Genomic DNA, 21,039 nt, shown 5'->3' with positions numbered 1-21,039 from the left:
CCGCCCCGCCGCCATCACGTGACCCGCGGCGGCCGCCCCGCCACCTCCCGCGGGCTCGGCGCTGCCCCTTCCCCCCTCCCTCCTTCCCCGCGGCCTATCCTGGCCGCGCGGTGCATTGTGGGAGCGGCGCTAAGATGGCGGCGGCCGCCGCTGGGCTGAGCTGGAGGCGGGTGTCTTCCTTCACGGGGCCGGTGCCGCGCTCCCGTCACGGGCACCGCGCGGTCGCCATCCGCGAGCTGGTCATCATCTTCGGAGGCGGCAACGAGGGCATCGCCGACGAGCTGCACGTCTACAACACGGGTGCGCGGGGCGGGGCGGAGCGGAGCGGCGGGCGCGGCCCCACCGCGGGCGGGGGTGGGGAGCGCGGGGCGGCGGGGAGCCGAGCGCTGCGGCGCTGTCACGTCCCTGCAGGGCTCGGGCGCTGGGCTCGGGCCCGCTGTCCAGCCGCGGGTGGCGCCCTAACGCTGCCCGCAGCTTCCCGCCCTGCCCCGAGGCCGCTGACTGGAAAAGCGTCGCCCGCCTCGGGCAGGGCTCGGGGGGTCGCGCCGCGGCCGCGTAGCGCCGGCTTCGTTCCTGGGGAAGGGACTGGAGCTGAACGAGCTGAGGCACGCATCTCGCTGAGGAAAGCGAGCGTGCTGGCATCGAGAGGCTTTCCGGGCAGGGAGCTGCTTCAGGCTGGTTTGTGTGCGGAAGATGGGATGCCTGAGGAGTTACTCCACGCCGTGCTGCATAAGGCTGGGAAACTTCGGTGTGATTTCAGCTGTGGGCCTGAAGCTGGGGAGTTGGGTGGCTGAGCGGCGCTCTACAGCCGCTTCTCGTTGGCTGCCGGTAGTGTGTACCGATGGCGTGAAGGCTGCAGCGTGTGGGCTGTGCTTTCAACTCACCGACTTTTAGGGATCGTTCAGAAATGCCTTCCCCACACGCTCCAAAAAGGGGACAGCATTGGTATAGTGGGGTTGGGTTTGGTTTGGGTTGGGTTTGGTTTTTTTTTGCTTGTTTTAGGTTACATTCGTGAGGGTGGCAATCTCCCTGAGGTAGTTTACTGAGAGGAAAATGCTCAGTGTCAGAGCTCACCAAAGCAGTGTTGTTTTTCTTCCATGGTAGTGTAAAAATGCAAGGGAAGGGTCTCTTATCCGTGCTCATGTGACAGGGAATCAAAATAAAGCTTCTGGGTATGAACGTAGGTTGCTCCGAAAGTAATGCCTCCTATTTATTTCCATGGAAACTGCCATGGATGCAAAGAACACAGTAACGCTGTTTGATAGACCAAAATCTCAGCTTCAAAAGGCTGTTTTTCAACACAGTCACCATCGTCAGCTGTGCATTTTTGCCACCGATGAATAAGAGCCTGCATGCTGTGATCATAGAAACCTGCACTGGCGGAGGTGACCCAGTGTTTCACAGTATTTCACCACCCACCACCTCACTGTGCTCACATCCACTGTTTGGTCCATGAATGTTCAGCAAGTGTCAGTGAATGTCCGTGGGTGCCATTTCTCTGCATGGAGGAATTCACTGACATACCTTTGCTTCATACACACCTCTGTGTCAGACTCCATTCTGTCAGCCTGTCCCTCTGCTGCCATCTGTCACACGGCAGCAGCATGTAATGGGCTGTTGGTGGGAAGGTTCAACCTCTGCTGCTGTACTACCAACATGCGCCTCTGACACTGTGGGCCAACATCATAAAATAGAAGGCATTACATTTGGAGCAGCTATGTGCCTTTTAGAACAAGGGTTGGGATGGGTGCCTTTTCAGTGAGTCTTAACTTCATATTTTTATTTTTCTGCCCAGACTCCAAAGGTGTACACCACTTTGCCATAGTGGCAGGAAGGGCCACTACTCAGTTGTTGCAGTCCCCAAGCAGGTGTTTGGTTCAGACTGACCTTTTTTGGTTGAGGACTGAGGTGCAGGGCTGTGACCTGGAGTGCTTGAGCTTGGGGTGGCACCCATTGCTCCTGCTGTGGGTGTGATGACTTCCAGAGACCTGGCACACGGGGAGGTCTGCTTAATCCCCTACAACAGTGGCCACTGGAAGCTTTGAAGTTCACCTTTCTTCTTCTTAGCCATGAAAAAAAGCTTTGGAAAAGGAGAATGCAGTGTTTCCTGTAATTCCTTAGTTCAGATACAGTTTAAACAGCAACACGCTACTGTATCAGCCAGTCTCAATTTTTCTTTCCTGCCTCTGTGTGTCTCCTCTCCCTTTTCAGTGCCGTACTCAGTAGATACAAACATTGGTCTCAGAATTGTGTAATTAGTTTTTCAATAGGGCTATTAAGTCCAGGCTCACTGCCACGATGCTGCAGCTATGATAATTCTGTTTCTAGGGCTGGTGCTCTGGCTTAGTATAGTTATCTCTTTTGTGTGGAACAGCACTCGTGTTCCTCGTTAGCTTCTTTTTTCAGCAAGCCTATTAAATTGCTGTATGACCCTCAGAAACTGTCTTGCTGACCTCAGACTCGTATAGTGAGTAACATTGGTTTCATAGAGGTGCTGGGAGATTGTTTTGGCTGTTCTGTTATTTGTTTTGTTTTTCTTTCTTAAGTGTTTTAAATCAATTAACTGGTGTTTTGTTTTAAGGCATAGTGTTAAGCAGCCCATTCACAATCATCTGCTGGTAAAGGTAGTTATTTAGATAGCAGAGATGTTTTGAAATACTCTTTTTCTCCGTGTTTCAGTGTTTAAATCCTTTTTTCTTTTTCTTTTGAACTGTAGCTACAAATCAGTGGTTCCTTCCTGCTGTAAGGGGAGATATTCCTCCAGGCTGTGCAGCGCATGGATTTGTTTGTGATGGTACCAGAATACTAGTCTTTGGAGGAATGGTTGAATATGGAAGATACAGTAATGATTTATATGAATTACAGGTAGGAGATGTTTGAAAATGTTCCAATTTTGTGGAGTACTTCATTTATCTACTTAGGAATAAGCACATTGTACGTTACCAGCTGCGATACGAATGATGATATTTCTGATTTTGTATTTCTTGTGTTTAAGGCAAGTCGATGGCTCTGGAAGAAAGTAAAACCTCAAGCTCCTTCCACTGGATCACCGCCTTGTCCTCGACTTGGCCACAGCTTTTCTTTGTATGGTAACAAGTGCTACTTATTTGGTGGCCTGGCAAATGAAAGTGAGGATTCTAATAATAACGTTCCCAGGTATGCTGGTTTGGATTGATCTCAATGACTTAAAAAAGCAACAGAAAAAGACTAGATGCAACAACTTTGAAGAGCAACATTCTAGGGACGCTGTCCTGCATGATGCACTGATTGTAAGGCATACAGGTTGCGTGCTAAGAAGCATAGGTGTTCCTTCTGCTGGTCACACTGAATGGAGCATGGACTGAGAGCTCTGACTTTTTTTGAGAGAAACCTGAGTAGACTTTGATATTTTCCCTGGGTGATGTTTTTAAGATTGCTTGTTAGTTAGAATTAAATAAGCAAAGTCTCGTGGGTCATCAGGGAATTCACAATGGAATTTTCACCTATAATGCTGTGGAAAATTGTTAAAATCTTTTCAGAGTAACAGCTGGAGTTGCCCTTATTGTCAGTAAGAAGTTCTATGGCATTGAAATTTAATGCTGCATTGGCCTACAATTGAGAGTGCTGTTATCCCCTGAGCAATGTGAAACTCATTAAACAAGAGGTATCCGGAGTGAGCGCCAGGATTCAAAAGTTATTACCTAAAAATAACTTACCAACATCAACACATGGCTAATTGTCTGTTGGGCAGTCTGAGCACATCAGGAAAGAAGCAGCTTCTTTTCACCTTTGTTGCCTTAGAGTTGCAGAAGTTCTTGAACATCCCTTGTGTGTTTCTTTTAAGTACTGCCCATAAAATCCCAGAATATTTAATGGCATTAAAATTCTCCACTCTTCCAAGGCAGAAGTCGTGATACATGCAAGCAGTAGGGTTTTAAAGCTCACTTACAATCTTGTTAATAAGCATACTTTTCATGCTTCCTCAATAATTCTGCAGATATTTAAATGATTTCTACGAACTGGAGCTGCAGCACGGATCTGGAGTCGTTGGCTGGAGTATTCCTGTGACAAAAGGGATCATGCCATCTCCCCGAGAATCACACACGGCCATTGTGTACTGCAGAAAAGATTTGGGAGTTCCAAAGATGTATATTTTCGGAGGGATGTGTGGCTGTCGGCTTAACGATCTCTGGGAACTTGACATAGGTGAGTTTGTTTGCCAGTAGAAGTGCAGGGACCTCACTGGCTATGAGGAAATTAAATTAAAGTATATGAAGACTAATGGCATTCTGTGGTGTATTGAGAATTACACCGTGGTGTTGACCTTTCGTAATTCTTGAAATGAGACAGATACAGCATTGTTTACTTTTATTATCCTCACTGATTTGGGTTACGCTGTGAGATTGTTGTCTGCGATTGCTTTAAAGACTGTCACTGTGGTAACTGTGTTGAATAGTCATAAAGAAAGTGGGTTTAATATATCCTTTTGAAAAACAGTTGTTGAGAATTTTGTATGATTTTTTTAAAAGAAGCTCTAAGTGCATATTATTGCACTTTCTTTTCTAAATTGGCCACCTTAAAAGGTGAAATTTTGTTTTGTTTTGCTCAATTCTAGAGGTATGTTCCCACCTAAACCCCAGGTAGTGAAATACACAGCAGTAAGTTATTTGAGGATTTTTATTCTTTTTCTTTTAGAAACCATGACCTGGTCAAGACCAGAAACTAAAGGGACAGTACCACTTCCTCGCAGTCTCCATACGGCCAATGTAATAGGAAACAAGTATGTCTGTTGTTAAAAGCTCAACTATAGAAAGGTACACCTAGTAGGAGAATGGTGATGCTTATCCACTGCTGCTCAGTATAAACCGTCAGCCCCATAGAGTGCTTCTCTGCTTCTGTTACTCTACCTCAGTGGAAATTTAGAAGTATTATTTTTAATTTAGAGTTATCAAACTGTCCGTGTTTCCATACAGCAGGATGGTCTACTCAACCCACAGGCATTTTTCCAAGCTTCTCAATGCATCCCTGTGCATTCTGGGGCAGAATCAGCAGGACCTGAGCTGGCTCTGTCAGGAGCCAACTTCAGTGCCTCTCTGTGACAAGGAAATACCTACACAAAGTAACTGGCCCAAATAATAGAATTAGCTCTAGGCAAAACCATTCTATATTTTTTTTTTGTGGACCAGTTTTTCTGTGGTCTGTTCTTCATTATTTCACTTTTTGTCAGTATGACTTGTTTTGTCAGATAGGATCGACAAAATGGACTTTTAAACATGCATTTCAGTTCATTTCATAGCTGTTTACAAGCCAAGGTGAGGAGAAAGAGGCAACAGATGGGGAAGAAGTGAAACAGCTTTGTGTCTTCTGAGCCAGGAGCTTAGCTTTTTTCTTTTTAATATATAGTTTTATTAGGTTGTAGCCTGCATTGTGCTTCAGAGTTTTGATGCCTGACTTAGATACCTGCCTTCTAATTATATAATTATTGAGAGATCTACAATGAAAGTGTAGAAATTCCATGTAAATGCATGATTTTTCTGGGAGTCTCAGCAGTTCGGTGGTTTGTGAAAAGATGAAGTAATAACTTCTGTATCTGGGAAGTTGTTTTGAGTTTGTTGTTTGGTTGTTCTGTTTTTAATCAGTAAACTTGCTCAAAATTTTCAAAAGGTAGATGTCTGCAACAAGACTCCCATACAATCTGATGTAAACCAGAACTGTAAAGCACTGGAAACTTTCTGTTTTGTCCTAGTTTGAGAGAGCACGTGCGGCAGGTCTGGAAATGTTAATTGGCTTTTCTTTTCTTTTTCCCTCTTCCCTCTTTTCTTTCATTTCAGAATGTATGTTTTTGGTGGATGGGTTCCACAGTCAGCAGGAGGTGAAATTTCTACTCATGATGGTGAATGGAAATGTACCGGTTCATTTGCTTATCTTAATTTGGGTTAGTGTTTCTGTCTTTCTGGGAGTGGGCATTTTGAATTAATACTTTCCTAACAGAGTAGAATAAACGTTCTGAAGATGCTGAGAAGAGTTTGAAGACATACAGCTGCGAACCTAACTGACTACAGAGATATCATCCTTTTCTTCAACTTTCTTAAGAAGCAGTTGGGTTTTTTTTTCTTTGGAACATTCAGCAGATTTGCTGATGCAAATCTTTGTTCATAGGTCTTTAGTACTAGGTAATATAAATGGAGAAGTACCATCTATAGTGGGACACAAGAGACAGATCCTGACATGAGTTTTTCTTAAATTGCAATGGAACTGTCCCTGATGTTGTTTGAAAGTTGATCCTGTATCAGTTGGACGTCGCTTGCAAATTAATTGGAAAGCGACCTTCGTGTTGTAATGTTGAAAAGGCAAATGTAGTTGTTATAAAAACAGAGGTAATTTATTTCCATTTGCTCTGAGCAGCTAAATGCATTAACGTATGTATTGCTGGTTTTGAAAAATGTCTAGAAACTAAATTTTTTGAGTTTCATTTGCTAGATACCACAGAATGGATAGGCCTGATCTCAGATTGCCAGGAAGACAAAAGTAACTTGTTACCAGGGCCAAGAGCAGGACACTGTGCTGTAGCAGTTGGCACTCGTCTGTATATCTGGAGTGGCAGAGATGGTTACAGAAAAGCTTGGAACAATCAAGTTTGCTGCAAAGATCTTTGGTACCTCGATACTGGTGAGTCAGAGATAAATAAAGGAATTGTTCTGTGCTCTGTATTTTATTAATGTGTAGGAAGCTGTCGTGATCAGAAGCTCTGAAGCTGTAGCAAACACAAAGGTGTTTTCAATCTTAAATCTTATTCCCATGAACTATACTTGGCAGTCAGTTGTTTGAAGACTACAGCTGTAATTCCATCTGAAAAAAAAAACAAAGTAGTAAAAAGTTGTGTTTAAAGCCCCTGAAGGAACGCTGTGGCTAGATTCTGTATTGCATGCCATACTTGATAGAAACAGGGTTCTAACAGATGCTTTACCTGACGTCTAAGTTCCTTACATCTCTTCTGAGAGTCATCTTTTCTGTTTTCTGTTCTGTTTCTGCTATTTTTTTTTTTTTCTTACCAAACCCCTCCTTCTCGTGGCATCATTGCTGCTACTTCTGCTTCCTCCTCTCCTGGACGGCTAAAAGATAACTGTTGAATCAGAGAAAGAAAATGAGACCAAATTGTTCAGGGGCTGAAGGGATTTTTGGAGCACTGATTGCTCACTAGTAGCTGAAATGATGGATATCTATTTGATAGCAGGACCCTGAGATAGTACTGGCAGTGAAGGGGCTAGAATAGTACTTTCATGTGAGAGTTCCTGTCTACTCAAGCGGAAGTATGAGTTATTGGAGACTGTGAATTATTTAGGGCAGTGGAGAACATGTTTTTGTTGGTTCTTTGGTTGTTGTTTTGGTTTGGTTTTCCCCTCTCTGAAAGGGTTGAGTAAGAAAAGGAGTAGTAAGGGAAGAGCGCATCCTAGTCAGGCATCAAGGCAAGCAAGGGGAGCAGCTTGTTGGCATTGAGTCATGCCTGGGCTTCAGCCTGCACAAAAGTTTGAGGGGAAGTTCACTTCAGCTATAAAGAGCAAGCAAAAAGGAAGTGCAGTCTTCTGTGAATTCTTTCCAGGAATTTGTAAAGCTTTAGGAGTCAGAGCCGTGTCCGATCTCTTATGTGTGTAACGCCTATGGTAGTGTCTACACAACCTGAAGACATACCAGAAGCAAGAAAACAAAGCTGTTAAAACCTGAAGAAAAGGCATTAAAATGTCATTATTTCTGAACGCTCTAGAATGGCAGTTGTCTCCTGCTTATGTTGTACATAAGTGAAAAGGGAACTCTTGATTTTGCTAGCATTATATAGATATTTCTTAAACTGTTAGAGGAGAGCAGTTTCAAACGTGGCATCTGTATCTTTCTGGTTCCTTGTAGAGAAACCTCCAGCACCCTCACAAGTCCAGCTGATTAGAGCTACAACCAACTCATTCCAAGTGAAATGGGATGAAGTCCCTACTGTTGAAGGATATCTTCTTCAATTACATGCTGACTCACCAGTGCCATCAGCAGCTGGAACACCTGGCACTGGGGTTCCTGAGACGTCAGTGCTGAGTTCACAAGGTAGTCATCAGATCACTTTATGCTATTGCTTGTGCAAAGTCAGAGTAGATATTTGTGTAAATAATGAATACGAGTTTGTTTTAAATAAGGTAATTTTGAGAGACCCTATTTCTTTGACTGTTCCCAAAATGCATATGTCATAGTTGTAGAAAACTCAGCTTTAACCTGTCTCTGTCTGTTCTGGTCAGTTATATGAATGCTGAAGATATCTGTGCAGTGCTGAGCTGTTTGAGGGCAGGCAGTGAGGAAGGGATTATAACTGACTGTTTGGCCATGCAGTTTCATTTCAATCTAACAACCGAGTCATCCTTTAGGCAACTTTGTTTCCCTCTTGCTTACTGGAATAGATTCCACACAACATAGTACTAAGCTTTGTGTAACCGATGGGAATTTGCTTTTGTTTACCTGAAAGGTGGCTCTTCTCTACATCAAAGTCCACAATCATTGCCTAGTGTCCCTTGCCCAGAAATGAAGGTGGATCATCCCAGCCAAGCAAATAATGTCATTCCTGATAACGTAAGTGTAAACTGACAAACACCAAGGTGACAAAGCAGTGTGGGAAGTGAGAGAACTGCCAAATACTTTCCCAGTTTTTAAAATCCCTGCATACCTTTAGACCTTAGGAAACCCCCAAATCAAACAACAAAGAAGACACCTGATGTACTTGTTTACTTCCTTATATTCATCTAATTTTCATGACTGATACAGTCTTTAAAGTCCCCTTTGTGGTAATGTGTAAAGGAAACTGTGACTGTATTGACTTCCAGAATGCTAACTGGGAACCTGGTAACAGTAGACATATTTTACGTCCTCCAAATATTTGTGAAGTTAATGTGGGAAGCAGGAAGGGTAATGCATGTTTCTTCTTTGTTAGGGTTTTCATGCAGTTTTAGATATCCCACTCTTTTGCCAATTTGAAAGAAAGAGAGAGGAAAATATCTGGCTACGTTAGAAATGTAGGCCTTTTCTTAGTTGGGTAAGCCCTGAGATCTGTATAGAATCCACAATGTATTCTTGCAGAAAACGAATGTAGAAGTATTGGGAATTTTACTAACAACAGAAATCTTAGATACGTACCAGGAGAGCAATGGGTGAAAGTTTTTCTAATTGTCATTTTGCTGTCCCCCAGTCCCCATTTTTCATCTGCCTAATGGTCTAAATGTATGCATCAATGAGCTTCCACGTAATAAGAATGCGAGCTGGCTCAGATAAAATGTAGTATGGGATAGGGGTATTCTAAGTCAGTTTAGAGCTCGAGTCTTCATTTTATGTGGCTGAAAAAACGTGGATTCTTAGGTTGGTTGCCTGTTTCAATTTAAAACGCAAAGGGTATTTGTTAGAGGATTTTCATTTGTTGCATTTGAGCAAGCCTTTTCATGCCATGTTTGCAACTGACATTTCTGAACTCGGCAGTGACATGTTAACCGATGTATTATTTTGGTAGGTCCAACTTTCCCTTTCATCCAACTCACTGTTAAAAATAGAAGGAAAAGAGAAGGTTGCAGCACCTGAAAACAAGATAACGCAGGAGACTATGAAAAACCATGCAGATGCAACAGGATTCAAAGAGTCAAATGCCCCTTCTCTTTTGCCTGTTTGTACTTCAAGTAAGCTATCTATAGAATACAAACTAATAAAAAAGCAAGTGTTAAATTCATCTAATAAACACAAAGTAGGATTATTTGTCTCGCAACTTAAAATCAATTTGGATGCCCTTGTAGTTTATAAAATTCCTTGTGCTAGCTAATACTGTGCGTATTTTTAGAAGGTATGAGGAAAAATGAGATGTTCAGTGGGGTGAATCCAGGCCCAAGCACACAATCTGTTTCTCATTGATTTTTATGTAATGTAGATGGCGTGACCGTTTTTATCTTCAGTGTTATTTAAGTATTGCATGGAAATTTTGGGTCTTAGTGCTGGGTGACAAAGAGACTTGCTCTGTTGTCGATGAAGTTGATTGTTATGGAACTCTGATGTTCATTTGTGTGGGTGTTTCTTCTGTTTTCCCAAACGAATTCTTTCATCACCATATGGGTACGGAATACATCTAACACAAATGAAATTGCAGTTTTAATACAACTATGTACATATATCTGGTTATGACTATGCAGACAGGATCTTACTAAACCATGTACATAAGGAAAGCATTTGCTTTATTTGTTCCTTATAATAATCAGATCTAATCTAAATCTCTGTTTTTATGTGAAACTAAAGCCATTAGATTAAGTTGAGATCTGTGTCGGGTATCATCAGTATTGAATTCTCCTTAATATTTTCTTTTTCTAAGGTCCTCAGACTTCAGCAAATGTAGGTGAATTACATGACTTGGAAAAACGAACTGTAATTCCTGATGCTTCTGTATCCAGTACTGTCTCCAGCACACAAACTATGGTAACCCAGCAGGCTGTTAAAACTGAATCATCAAGTACAAATGGGGCAGTTGTTAAAGATGAAACTTCACTAACAACATTCAATTCAAAATCTGAAGGTTTGAAATGTGTTTCACGTACTGTATTTTGAGCCATATATATCTAAGGCCATCAGAGTTCCTGTAGTGTGGTGGGATTCCCATCTTGACTAGTACCTGGGTTAGAGATAGGGCTTGGGGCTACGGCGGATCTCAGGCAGCCTGAGTGATCTCTGCTATGATTTACATATTCCTAAAAATCAGAGTATTCCTATACTTCTGTAAACCACTTTGTGTTCTGTAAGTGAAAAGTCCTTCAAATCTTTGTGCAGATGCCTGTTTTATAAATAGCCATGGTGGGCAGTTTTGTTGCCTGTCTGACATTTGCTTTCATCCGGTGATTTGCTTTTTGTAGTCAGCAGAAGTCTATTGCTTGTAACCTTGGATTTTCTTGATTTTAAATAACTGACCTCTGTAATGAGCATGGCAGCTCACGTGGCTGGCTCACCACTAGGCAGACGTGGTGACCTCTTTACAGCCTGTTTGAAATATCCAAAACAAGCGTCGGTACAGAAGCTAAACTTATGAGTAGTTCTTCCCATCTTGTTTCTCTTGGAAATCAACAGGCTGTGCTTGCAGTTGTTTTGAGTGTTAGCTAGAGAATGGTATTCTCTGAGTACACTACACTGAGTAGTGTAATTTTTACTGAACAGTATTGTTTTTTAAAAGCAAAACACAAACACAAGTATAGAGTACTAATATTCCCTTGTATTGTTCATGTGCTTTGATTTATTTTTAAAGATTTATTTTTAAGAAGCATTATTTTCCCATTCCTTTGGATTGTGAAAAGATCAATTGCTCTTATTAATACAGCCTGCATTCTATGTCAGAAACAAAGCGTTAAGATTTTAGGCTTAGTAATGACAGTGTATGAACAGTCTGTGTGCCTCAGTCTGATACTTGGATTGATTGTTCACAATATTCCGTATCGATTTCATAATTGTCACACCTCAGGATAGAATTTCTGAGACCTGCCTTCCAAGTTCTTGTATTATCTACAGTTATCTGTAGTGTCAGGTTCTGTGAAAGTGAAGCAAGCCAAAATTAGTTGTCCGTGTTATAAATAGAACTGCATGCAAAAGAGCTCTGAGACATGCTTTTGCAGCAAACGCTTGTAAATGGCTGTTGAGGTCAACTCTGTAGACTTTGTCTTAAATTTTTCTTACAAGTTAAGCTTTTTCAATGTAACTTTTTGTTCCTAGCTGCTGAAACTGCTTATTTCATGCCTTCAACAAAGGTCAATACTGGACAGGCAAATGATTCACATTCCTCTGTAAGTCTGCAAAAGCAAAATCAAATTCTGTTGAATAGTTGTAAGGGTTCTTCTGTTTTTCTTTAACCGTGCCTCTTTGACAGAGGAAAAAATGTGTATTTAGGGCTGGAAGTGAATAATACAGGGGTAAACATTTTCTGTTGTGACATTAATTGCATTGTGCGGGTTAGATTTGAGTCGAAGTAGCAGTTGTTTTGTTGGGAGGAGATCCAAGAATGCGTTTCAGCTGTTGAATCACTTTAATCAACTGGCACAGCGGAGTGGGCTTTCTGCTGCATGATGTGCAAATATGGAATGTTCTTCTGTCTGCACAACTGAATTTAAAATGAGATATGCATTAAATCAGGTGTAGCGTTAGCTGCTGATGTGTAGGTCTGAAACATAACTGAACTGACATCTTGATGTTTTTCCCTAGAAGAGATGGGGACTGGCTATGCAAGCTGTAAATACTTCCTGAAAAAAGTAAATGCCTCCTATTTCACCTGCTTACATTTTAATACACAAAACCTAGGTGCTATTTTTGCCACCGAAAGAGTGGAGCTAAGGATGGGAAGAGGCAGCAGTTATTTAAGAGTTGGGGTGCTTTTGCCAATAGCAGCTGACACTCCTGCCCCTTTTCCACACTAGCAGGAACACCGTCTGTCTGTGCTGGACTGCACTGGCCATGCAGGCGCTCTTCCTGGTGCCTGGAGTCAAACAAGAAAGATGGCTTGTCTTTCTGGGTCAATCCACACAGTTCCCATGCCTTCTACAGTGGTTGTCCCATGCCACAGCAGAGGCTCTGCTCTGAGCTGCAAGTTTAGCAGTTGCTTGCTGCAGGGAGTTGGGGCTGAAGTGTAGCAGAATCCCAGACAGAGCTGCTGATATATGACCACGTCACACTTCTGTTAATGGCTGAGCTTATGGGCGATTACATGCTGCTCCACACACCTAGTTCTACAGCTTTAGGCTTCTTCCCCTCCCTGCTTCAATTAGAATGTCAGAGATGACATCCCAGCTGCAGTTACTCTCTTTTTTAAGTGATGATACGTTCCTAAATTTTTGAGAACCTGCTGGTTTTTGAGCAATATGTTAATAATAAATGCATATTCATTTGAAGTATAAAGAATAACGCACTGGTATGAAAGGGAACTCTACATATTCTAGAATCTTGAGATGTTTTTTTTAATGCTGTATTGAAGTATGGATTGTCTACATAACCTGTTCTTCAAATACTAGAGAACTCCACAAAGGCAGATGGCACCAGTGAAATCAAGGGAACGACAGTGGTATGATGTTGGAATTTTTAAGAACAGCAGTGCTGTGGTGAGCCAGTTCTACTTGCTGCCAGAGGAAACTCTGAATGCCTCCAACAAGGTAGCTGCTCGTTTTCTCTGACGTAGCTTGCACTTGTGCATTTTCAAATACGATGCTCATATGCTTGACAACAAAATGTGGGGTTTTCTGATACTGCAGCACACATTGATGACGACAGGAGTTTTGTATTTTATGACCATGTAGTTCCTGGCATATTGGCCTACATTCTTCCTAAACCAGACACATCTTCTGTTGTTTTCTTCTGATAATATGAAACATCTTATTGTGCTGCTGCTAATTCTTTCCATGTTTCTATTTGTAGCCTCTGTAGGAGGGAATTTTCAACTTAGTAAACTTTCAAGCCCCTGAAAACTAAACAGTGAAGAGCTTTGCAATCTGTGATCTCAAGAGTATTTTCAGTCAGTTTCTTCTGTCTCAAGGATCTTCACTTAGAAACTTCTAAAAATACTAATAACACCTAGTATAGGCTGTTTAAAAAGATCAGATGTGGAGGTGTAGTGAGTTTTGTATTTGATTTCTGTAAGTATATGTTGTTAAACTTAGAAGTTTGTGTATTAACAAACTAAATATGTGTAACTTGCAAAACATTTGTAGTTTTGGTGGTGAAAGTATAAATTAATGATGTCTAAGTGGACTAGAAACAAAACTGATTACTGTGTCACTTGAATTGCCAGAAGTGCCTACAGTCAGGAGGCTGTTGCTCTTGGAAAGATGCCTGCATTGATTTTTGAACTTAGAAATCAATATTCACTTACACAGATTTGACACTTACTTGGATGTGATCTGGCCGTCACCAAATGGCCAAGGATTTAGCCATGCTTTCCTTTTACCAGAACAGATCTCTGCTTTACCTGCGGCACTTTACCTATTAGTAAACAGCTTAGGTCTACTGCTTGTAGATGGAGCGTATGGGAGAAAATAAAACCCATGGAGGATTTTAGTCTCTGCTACATATGTGTTAATGGGCAATCTGAGCACATTTCTCTCTACTTCTGTAAACACTGATCGTGCTGTCCTGTTATGTGAGGTACCTCTATCTTTCTACACTGTATTTGTAGAATTCATAGTATAAAACTGTTTGTTAGTTGCTGAACATATTCAAACATTGTCTTACACCAGTGGGTTTTCTTGAGGCAAAAAACCAGAAAGAACACTTTTTTGAAAACACTTCACATGCCAGTTTTAAAGAGTTTATGTAGCAGACTTTACAGTGTTTATATAGATTGTGATTGCTTGCACGTTATTTGCAAGGAAAATAGTTCAGTAAGTCAGTTCAAGGATGTATCAATGCACGTGGTAAGGATGGAAATACACAAGTACATAACATGTCAGACTCATAGAATGGCTTGGGTTGGAAGGGACCTCAAGGATCATCAGGTTCCAACCCCCCTGCCACAGGCAGGGCTGGCAGCCACTAGATCAAGTACTGGATCAGGCTGCCCAGGGCCCATCCAACCTGGCCTTGAGCCTCCAGAGGTGGGGCATCCACAGCTTCCCTGGGCAGCCTGTGGCAGTGCCTCATTACTCTCTCAGTAAAAACTTCCCCTGCTATCTAATCTAAATCTCCCTTCCCTTAGTTTAAAACCATTCCCCCTTGTCCTATCTCTAGATACCTATGTAAAAAGTTGATTTCCCTCATGTTTATAAATTCCCTTTAGATATTGGAAGGCCACAATGAGATCTCCTCACACCCTTCTCTTCTCCAGACTGAACAATCTTCAGCCTGTCTTCACAGGCTCCAGCCCCCTGATCATTTCTGTGGCCCTGATGTACTTGTTACTAACTTACTAACTGTGCTTTTTTTTTAGAAACATTGTGATTACTATTTCATAAAATTGTAACCTCAAGCTATTGGAATGAGTGTTTTTGAGAGAAAAATATTTTTGAGGTTAGGGGAGCATACTAATTAAATCATAAGCTGTACAGTTGGAGATGCTACTTTGCTTTCATTTTCCCAAGTAAAACTAGACCAGAGATGCTGTTGAGTTTAAATGTCTGAGTGTGCAAGTGGGTGGGTGTGTGGTGAGCTTCAGTCAGAATCCTTCCATAAATCCCAGTGAAAGTACAAAAATGTTAAATCAGGTTTTGATTTCAGTTAATCTTATCTCGGTTTCTTGCTACCGCTGTATATTTTTTAGGTAATTGTGTTTAGAATGTCTTTGAAAGTATTCTGACGTTGTTGTATTTTCAGATGGAAGATGCAGATGTACCAGACTACAGGTTACTTAAGAAGCAGGATCTTTTTCCGGGCACGGTGTACAGGTTCAGAGTTGCTGCAATTAATGGCTGTGGTGTTGGGCCTTTCAGTAAAGTGAGTGAATTCAAGACATGCATTCCAGGTTTTCCTGGAGCTCCTTCAACAGTCAAAATCACTAAGGTGAGAAATGCAGATAATTGCTGTGTTGGTTTTTTTAATAATTGAAAGTTGTCATATTAAATAATGACAAATACTTCATTGGTGAATTCTGCCTGATGTGATACGCTTTAGAAAATGCTAAAATGAACGTATTTTAAGACATAACCATCATGTTGCAAGAGGCATCTTAGTCATCTGATAATTTTCCCATTATTTTCTTTTCTTACGTTCTTAATTTTGTAGGAGTCTGCTGTGTTAATAGAAAACAAAAGTCAAAAGATACATTCTTACCTCCCAAGGATGATCGTTTTAGTCTTTTGGCATAAAACAGTTGTGATTTTGCCAAAATTAGAGGCCACTCCTGGGTAATGAATTGACACACTAAAATGCATTTTCATCTCTCACTCTGCTAACTTTCAAGGAGATGTCTTTTACAAACTCTACCAGAACAAAGTCCACCTTAAAAGTATTCGGAGAGATTTGTTTGTGTTTTCTGGGATTTGTAATTTGTTTTAATGGTAGATGAGTTTTATTGTTTGGTGTTTCACATCGCCTGACTTCTGTGATGAAAACTCAGTACATCTACAGTGACAAGAAGGGCTGTACTTTGGGAATGTAGTGCCATTTGTTTGTATTCCCTCTTGTATGAATCAGAGAATGAGTATTCTTGTTTTCTAAAATATCCTTTAGCATCTGTGTTGTCTCTGTGCAAGTATCAGTAGAAAAAAATTGTTTCTTCTTTAATACAGAAACAGTGACAGAATAGGTTCGAATTTTAAGGTGCTCCTTAGAGATGTGTGTGTGTGTATATATGTACGTAGTAAATCTATTATAAAGATATTCTTATAAATTATATATTTAATTGAATGTCTAATGGTTAACTGCGTAGTATCTCATTTTCTCTCTATTTTTTCCCAGAGTGTAGACTGTATTCATCTTTCTTGGGAGCCTCCTGCTTCACCTTCTGGCAATATTTTAGAATATTCAGCCTACTTAGCAATACGTTCCACACAGTTGCAGGAAAACCCAAATCAGCTTGTATTTATGAGAATATATTGTGGTCTCAAGACATCTTGTGTAGTGACTGCTGCCCAGCTTTCAAACGCTCACGTCGATTACACTTCCCGACCTGCTATAGTGTTCAGGATTTCTGCAAAGAATGAGAGAGGCTATGGACCGGCCACACAAGTTCGATGGCTTCAAGGTAATGTCAGTGTCAGGTGCAGTGGGTGAATGGGTTGTAGCTGTGGCAGAGCTGGTTATGGCTCTAAAACCACCCCTTTGCTCAGCACTGTGCTTTGCACAGCACTGAAATATCATTTTGTTCTTAAGTTTTTAATAAGTTCTTAAGTTTTAAGAAAATGTGGCTGTTCAATGTAGCATTGCATTAAACGCAATGATATTCATCCACAAGCAGAGACCCGCAAGTGGTGGATGTTGGTTATGGAAGCTTACCTCGTCCCTCAAATAATAAAATCCTAGTAAGCTTCCTGATTTCCCTGAGCTTCACTTCAGCTTATCAAGATTTCATTGTAGTAAGAATCCAGTTCCGTGCATGGATGTATTCAAGCTTTTTTCCAATCTTTTTCCCTTCCGTATCAGAATGGTTTTTCATAAAGTGACGTAAGGTACATTTTTGTGATTGATACACTTTTTGAAGTCCATATTACAGTTATTTAGAATAGACTTTATCATCTCATTTCTGCACTTGAATTTGTACAAGTTTATGATTAGTTGGGGATGGGAACGGACCGACTGGAAACCAAGCTTCATTTTCAGCCTGTTCAGTTCCCTCATGTCCATCCGTGCAGCTGCATAAATGCTAGCGCCAGCACAAAGGCACAAGTGACTGCTGAGAGAGGGACTGTGGCTCCTAATGGCAGCATATCATGTAGAAGCACGGGCTGGGTTTGAGTGATTCTTCAGTCCCAGTTTCCATTTTGTCATCTAGGCAGTTCCTGGTGCCGTCAGTCGATTGTGTTTTCTTAGTTCTGCAGAATAACTTTTTGTTTTCTGCCTTAGCTTTCTGCTAGCTGCGAGCTGAGTTGGCTCAGCAGGAGGTGCTGTGAGCATAGATGGAGGTTAGGAAGGGCAGAGCCAGAGGGAGCTCTGGTTTGCACCCACCTGGTTTGCACTGAGCTATTGCTTGGGGTTTAGCTGTCCTGTTAGTGCAGGTGCTGCGATGCGCAGGGTGTAGCTGACAGTGTGCTGTTGGGTACCTCACTGTTTGTTTGGAATGGTAATTTCTGAGATGGAGAGCAACGGTAGAATGATAGCATCATAGAACAGCCTGGGTTGAAAAAGACCATAATGATCATCTAGTTTCAACCCTCTACTATGTGCAGGGTTGCCAGCCACTACACCAGGCTGCCCAGAGGCGCATCCAGCCTGGCCTTGAAGAGTTGTCTTGAGTTTAATGTTCCAGGGCTATGTTAACCTTTTATGTGGCAAGGGTTTGGGCCACGATCTGCGTCCCAGAACTGAGCAGCAGTTGTTTTGATGGTGTTAGACCTCACACGCTACGTGAAATTATGACGTGTTTAACAGTGTCTCCTTCTTTTTGCAGATATGAAAACATCAAGCTCAAAGTAGAGACTGCGTAACGCATTTCAAGTTTCGAATGTAGTGTTTAATGTAACTCTTGTACTATTTGTAAATGCTACAAATATTTTATTTTTGCATTGTTTTTATCTTAAAAGTATATAACCTTTTTTTACGTTTGAAACATCGGCGTTATATAGCCTTGCTCAGGTCTGCGTACCAGATAGGAACGATACTGAAGCTGCTGGGGTGGAGGACCATACTCTATCCGGCAGCTCTTTTTCATAGTGATAGTTAAACTGTCATTGAGTATTCCAGTTTTCAAATTAAAAGAAATAAATTGGCGGTAGTATTTGAGGTAGAGCCCCCCGTGATTGCCACAGAGCTTGCATAGATAATTCACGACGATTTGGTATGTGAGAGAATTCTGTTTGGTTTCAGTGTCTTACACCAAATTCTTCGTTGTGGTGTCTGAGTACAAGGCAAAATTTTCCAGTTATTATATAGTAACTTAAAACATATAAATATTTTAATATATACTTTGTTTTGTAAAAAAAAAAAAAAAAAAAAAAAGGAAAAAAGAAAAAGAGGACAAAAAAAATGATTTTTTTACTCTTTGTAACAAATATAATTCAGAAAGGTATCCCCTGAAAATCTAAAAGGAAAACGATAAACTCCATCATTTCTCTCCTTACAGAAAAAAGAAGTGTAAATTCATTGTAAATGCACTACTAATATTTAGAATGGTCCTTTTGTAGTTGTACAAATCTTCAGCTTGTAAATACCAATGTTTACAAGAGACCTTTCTGGTCTTATATTAAAACTTCCACGAGATTCATTCTCTTTTTTTTATTATTATTTTTAAACCCATATGCTTTGCTTTTAGCATATGCTTGCTTTTTGCACTAATAATAACTTACCTCATTCCTGTGTTTGTAATCACTTGTGTTGCTTCCATCATGTTTCTGTACAACTTCAATCTGAAAATTTTAACCAAAGTTTAGAATACATGGTAAGCAATTTTGCACATACAGTATGGCAACTATCGACATATTTATTCCAGTTAATCTTCTTAAGTGCTTGTTTGCTTTACCAGTATATTCTACCAATCAAGTTCCGTATCTCCTTTTACTATGCATCATTTTACATTAACTAGCTAGCTGATAAGTTCAACAAGCATTACTTCTAGGAATAGGTTGATCCATTCCTATGCTAAATGGGAAGAAAAATGCGTTCACAGTAGTGAAATAAAGGTAAACATTTTAAATGCTATTTATGTATCTATATATAAACCTATGTTTACCAAAGTGTAGAGGAAAATGGCTGAGTCGGACAAGGTCATTAGGTGAGTAGATGGAGGCACCTAAATGAGATTTATTTTAAAATAAAATCTAAATTACTTTCCTGTGCAATGAAGTTTATACTTTGCACTTTAATTTTGCCCTGAATGCCAAAATACTACACATCAAGGTAGGATTGCTTGCCTCTGCCAGTTAAATTTGTCTTAAGAGCATTTGTAAATAACTCAACTAAAAAAAAAAAACAAATGATGTGCCTGGTTTGGTGGGAGAAGTATTGCTGAGATGTGAGAGGTGTGACAGCTCACATACAGAGCAGATTTTATAGCCAAGTTTGAGCTACCCTGCAAGTCAGGGTTGTAACAGAAGTGCTGATACAGCCTTAATTATCGCAACACATCACAAGCTATAATAGCATATAAAAAGTGCTGGGGACCACTGATTGCTATGTTAGTGTTAATTGTGGCACAGGAGTAACGCGTGGTCTTACTCCAGAGAAAAATCTTGTGTTTATGACAATGACAGATATCCCAGACTCACTTTAAACAGTGTTTATAGTATGAATGTATAGGATTTTTCCGGACGTTAACTGGCTTTAAAATACTTGTGTTTTAATGATCCATTTCACCAGGTATGATCTCACCACCAATACTGTCTGATCATTGAAATTTTACTGTACATGAGCTGTTAACTAGAAAAAATATAACTTGGTTTTCCTTATTAGTACTGTGAAAGAAGCCTTTAGAGAAAACACTTGTGGTTTTGGTTTTGTTGGTTGGTAGCTGTGATCGTAGAGTTGTTATTTAAGAATAAAATCTGTTGGGTTATGTCTGGGTGGAGTTTTTTTGCACTTGGTTTCACATGCTTTGCACAATTTGTTTTTCAGTGGGTGTGTCACAACTACCAAAGGGTACAACTGTGGCGTTTTCAATGAAAGTATGATTTCCTTGTAAGTGTGCTTTCTCCAGCTGACTTGACATGATGTCACTTTCTCTTCTTTGTCCGAATTGGGTGATGTTGAATAGTGATCATATGCAAATCCAATTCCTTATGGTTTTACTTTCAAATGCAATTGTGGTACACGCTGTAAGATACACTTTGTGGTCTGTTTTTAGGATTGTGTTTCTAACATGTCTGAATCCTACCTGTTTGCCTGTCAGCTAGGTACCAGGCAATTACTGATTGTTCAATTTGAAATTAATCTAAAGAAGACTCTTGACGTTGACTCCTTGGGGATCTGTGTTTTTTTGTCCATTTATTTCATGATTCACTAAGCAAGGTGTAAGAAGCTGAAATGTGTCGGGTGGCAGCGCCCGTGTTGTAGGGATGTCTTAGGTTTACTTAACTCACGAGGGATGTTGTGCCAGGTATGGCAGACGCCGCTACAACTTCACCGTCGGAATGTTCTTGTGAAAGTGGGGAGTAAAGTGAACGAGAACCTACACTTTGTGTTTTCAAAGTAATTATAGCAATATCTTTTGAATGTAGTTTGGAGTAGAGCACACGATCATGCCATAAACTCTGAATATAAAATAAGTATTACTGTTGTTATCTGATATTTCAGGATAGCGAATTTGACGTGAACTTAGTCTTACAGCCTGTTACTTAATGACCTCTACAAGGAAACTGACATTTTGTACAATTAAAGTTGATTGGTCTTATTTCGAAGCGTTGTTTGTTCTTTGTAATAAAGTGGTTGTCCTATCAAACGCATTGTAAA

General features: G+C 40.7%; 1 protein-coding gene across 4 annotated transcripts; it reads left to right on the top strand.

Moving 5' to 3' along the window:
• The first annotated feature begins 114 nt into the window (after positions 1–114).
• Positions 115–21,039, top strand: HCFC2 (host cell factor C2). 4 transcript variants are annotated; one of them, XM_015287764.4, is made up of 16 exons: positions 115–300; positions 2,717–2,865; positions 2,996–3,156; positions 3,977–4,185; positions 4,675–4,759; positions 5,811–5,914; positions 6,460–6,648; positions 7,882–8,067; positions 8,480–8,583; positions 9,512–9,674; positions 10,355–10,555; positions 11,737–11,807; positions 13,026–13,163; positions 15,316–15,501; positions 16,399–16,684; positions 18,047–21,039. In XM_015287764.4, the coding sequence occupies exons 1-16, from the start codon at positions 135–137 to the stop codon at positions 18,070–18,072; spliced, it is 2,424 nt and encodes an 807-aa protein (XP_015143250.2). In that variant the 5' UTR covers positions 115–134; the 3' UTR covers positions 18,073–21,039. The 4 variants fall into 4 exon arrangements, with proteins under 4 accessions (XP_015143250.2, XP_025011459.2, XP_004937886.3 ...); XM_025155691.3 differs by lacking the exon at positions 11,737–11,807 and having other exon boundaries at positions 10,355–10,458; XM_004937829.5 differs by having other exon boundaries at positions 16,399–21,039.

This window comes from Gallus gallus, chromosome 1 (genome assembly GCF_016699485.2).
Source record: "Gallus gallus isolate bGalGal1 chromosome 1, bGalGal1.mat.broiler.GRCg7b, whole genome shotgun sequence".
Classification (NCBI taxonomy): domain Eukaryota; kingdom Metazoa; phylum Chordata; class Aves; order Galliformes; family Phasianidae; genus Gallus; species Gallus gallus.
This window is presented reverse-complemented; position numbering and strand designations above follow the sequence as displayed.

What these genes read in the sequence shown, in the direction of transcription:
- HCFC2 (XM_004937829.5), top strand. Translation starts at nt 135, where the DNA reads ATGGCGGCGGCCGCCGCTGGGCTGAGCTGGAGGCGGGTGTCTTCCTTC. An exon ending in GCTGCACGTCTACAACACGG is followed by an intron (nt 301 to 2,716) that starts GTGCGCGGGGCG and finishes TTTGAACTGTAG; the next exon opens with CTACAAATCAGTGGTTCCTT. An exon ending in TTTGCCTGTTTGTACTTCAA is followed by an intron (nt 9,675 to 10,354) that starts GTAAGCTATCTA and finishes TCTTTTTCTAAG; the next exon opens with GTCCTCAGACTTCAGCAAAT.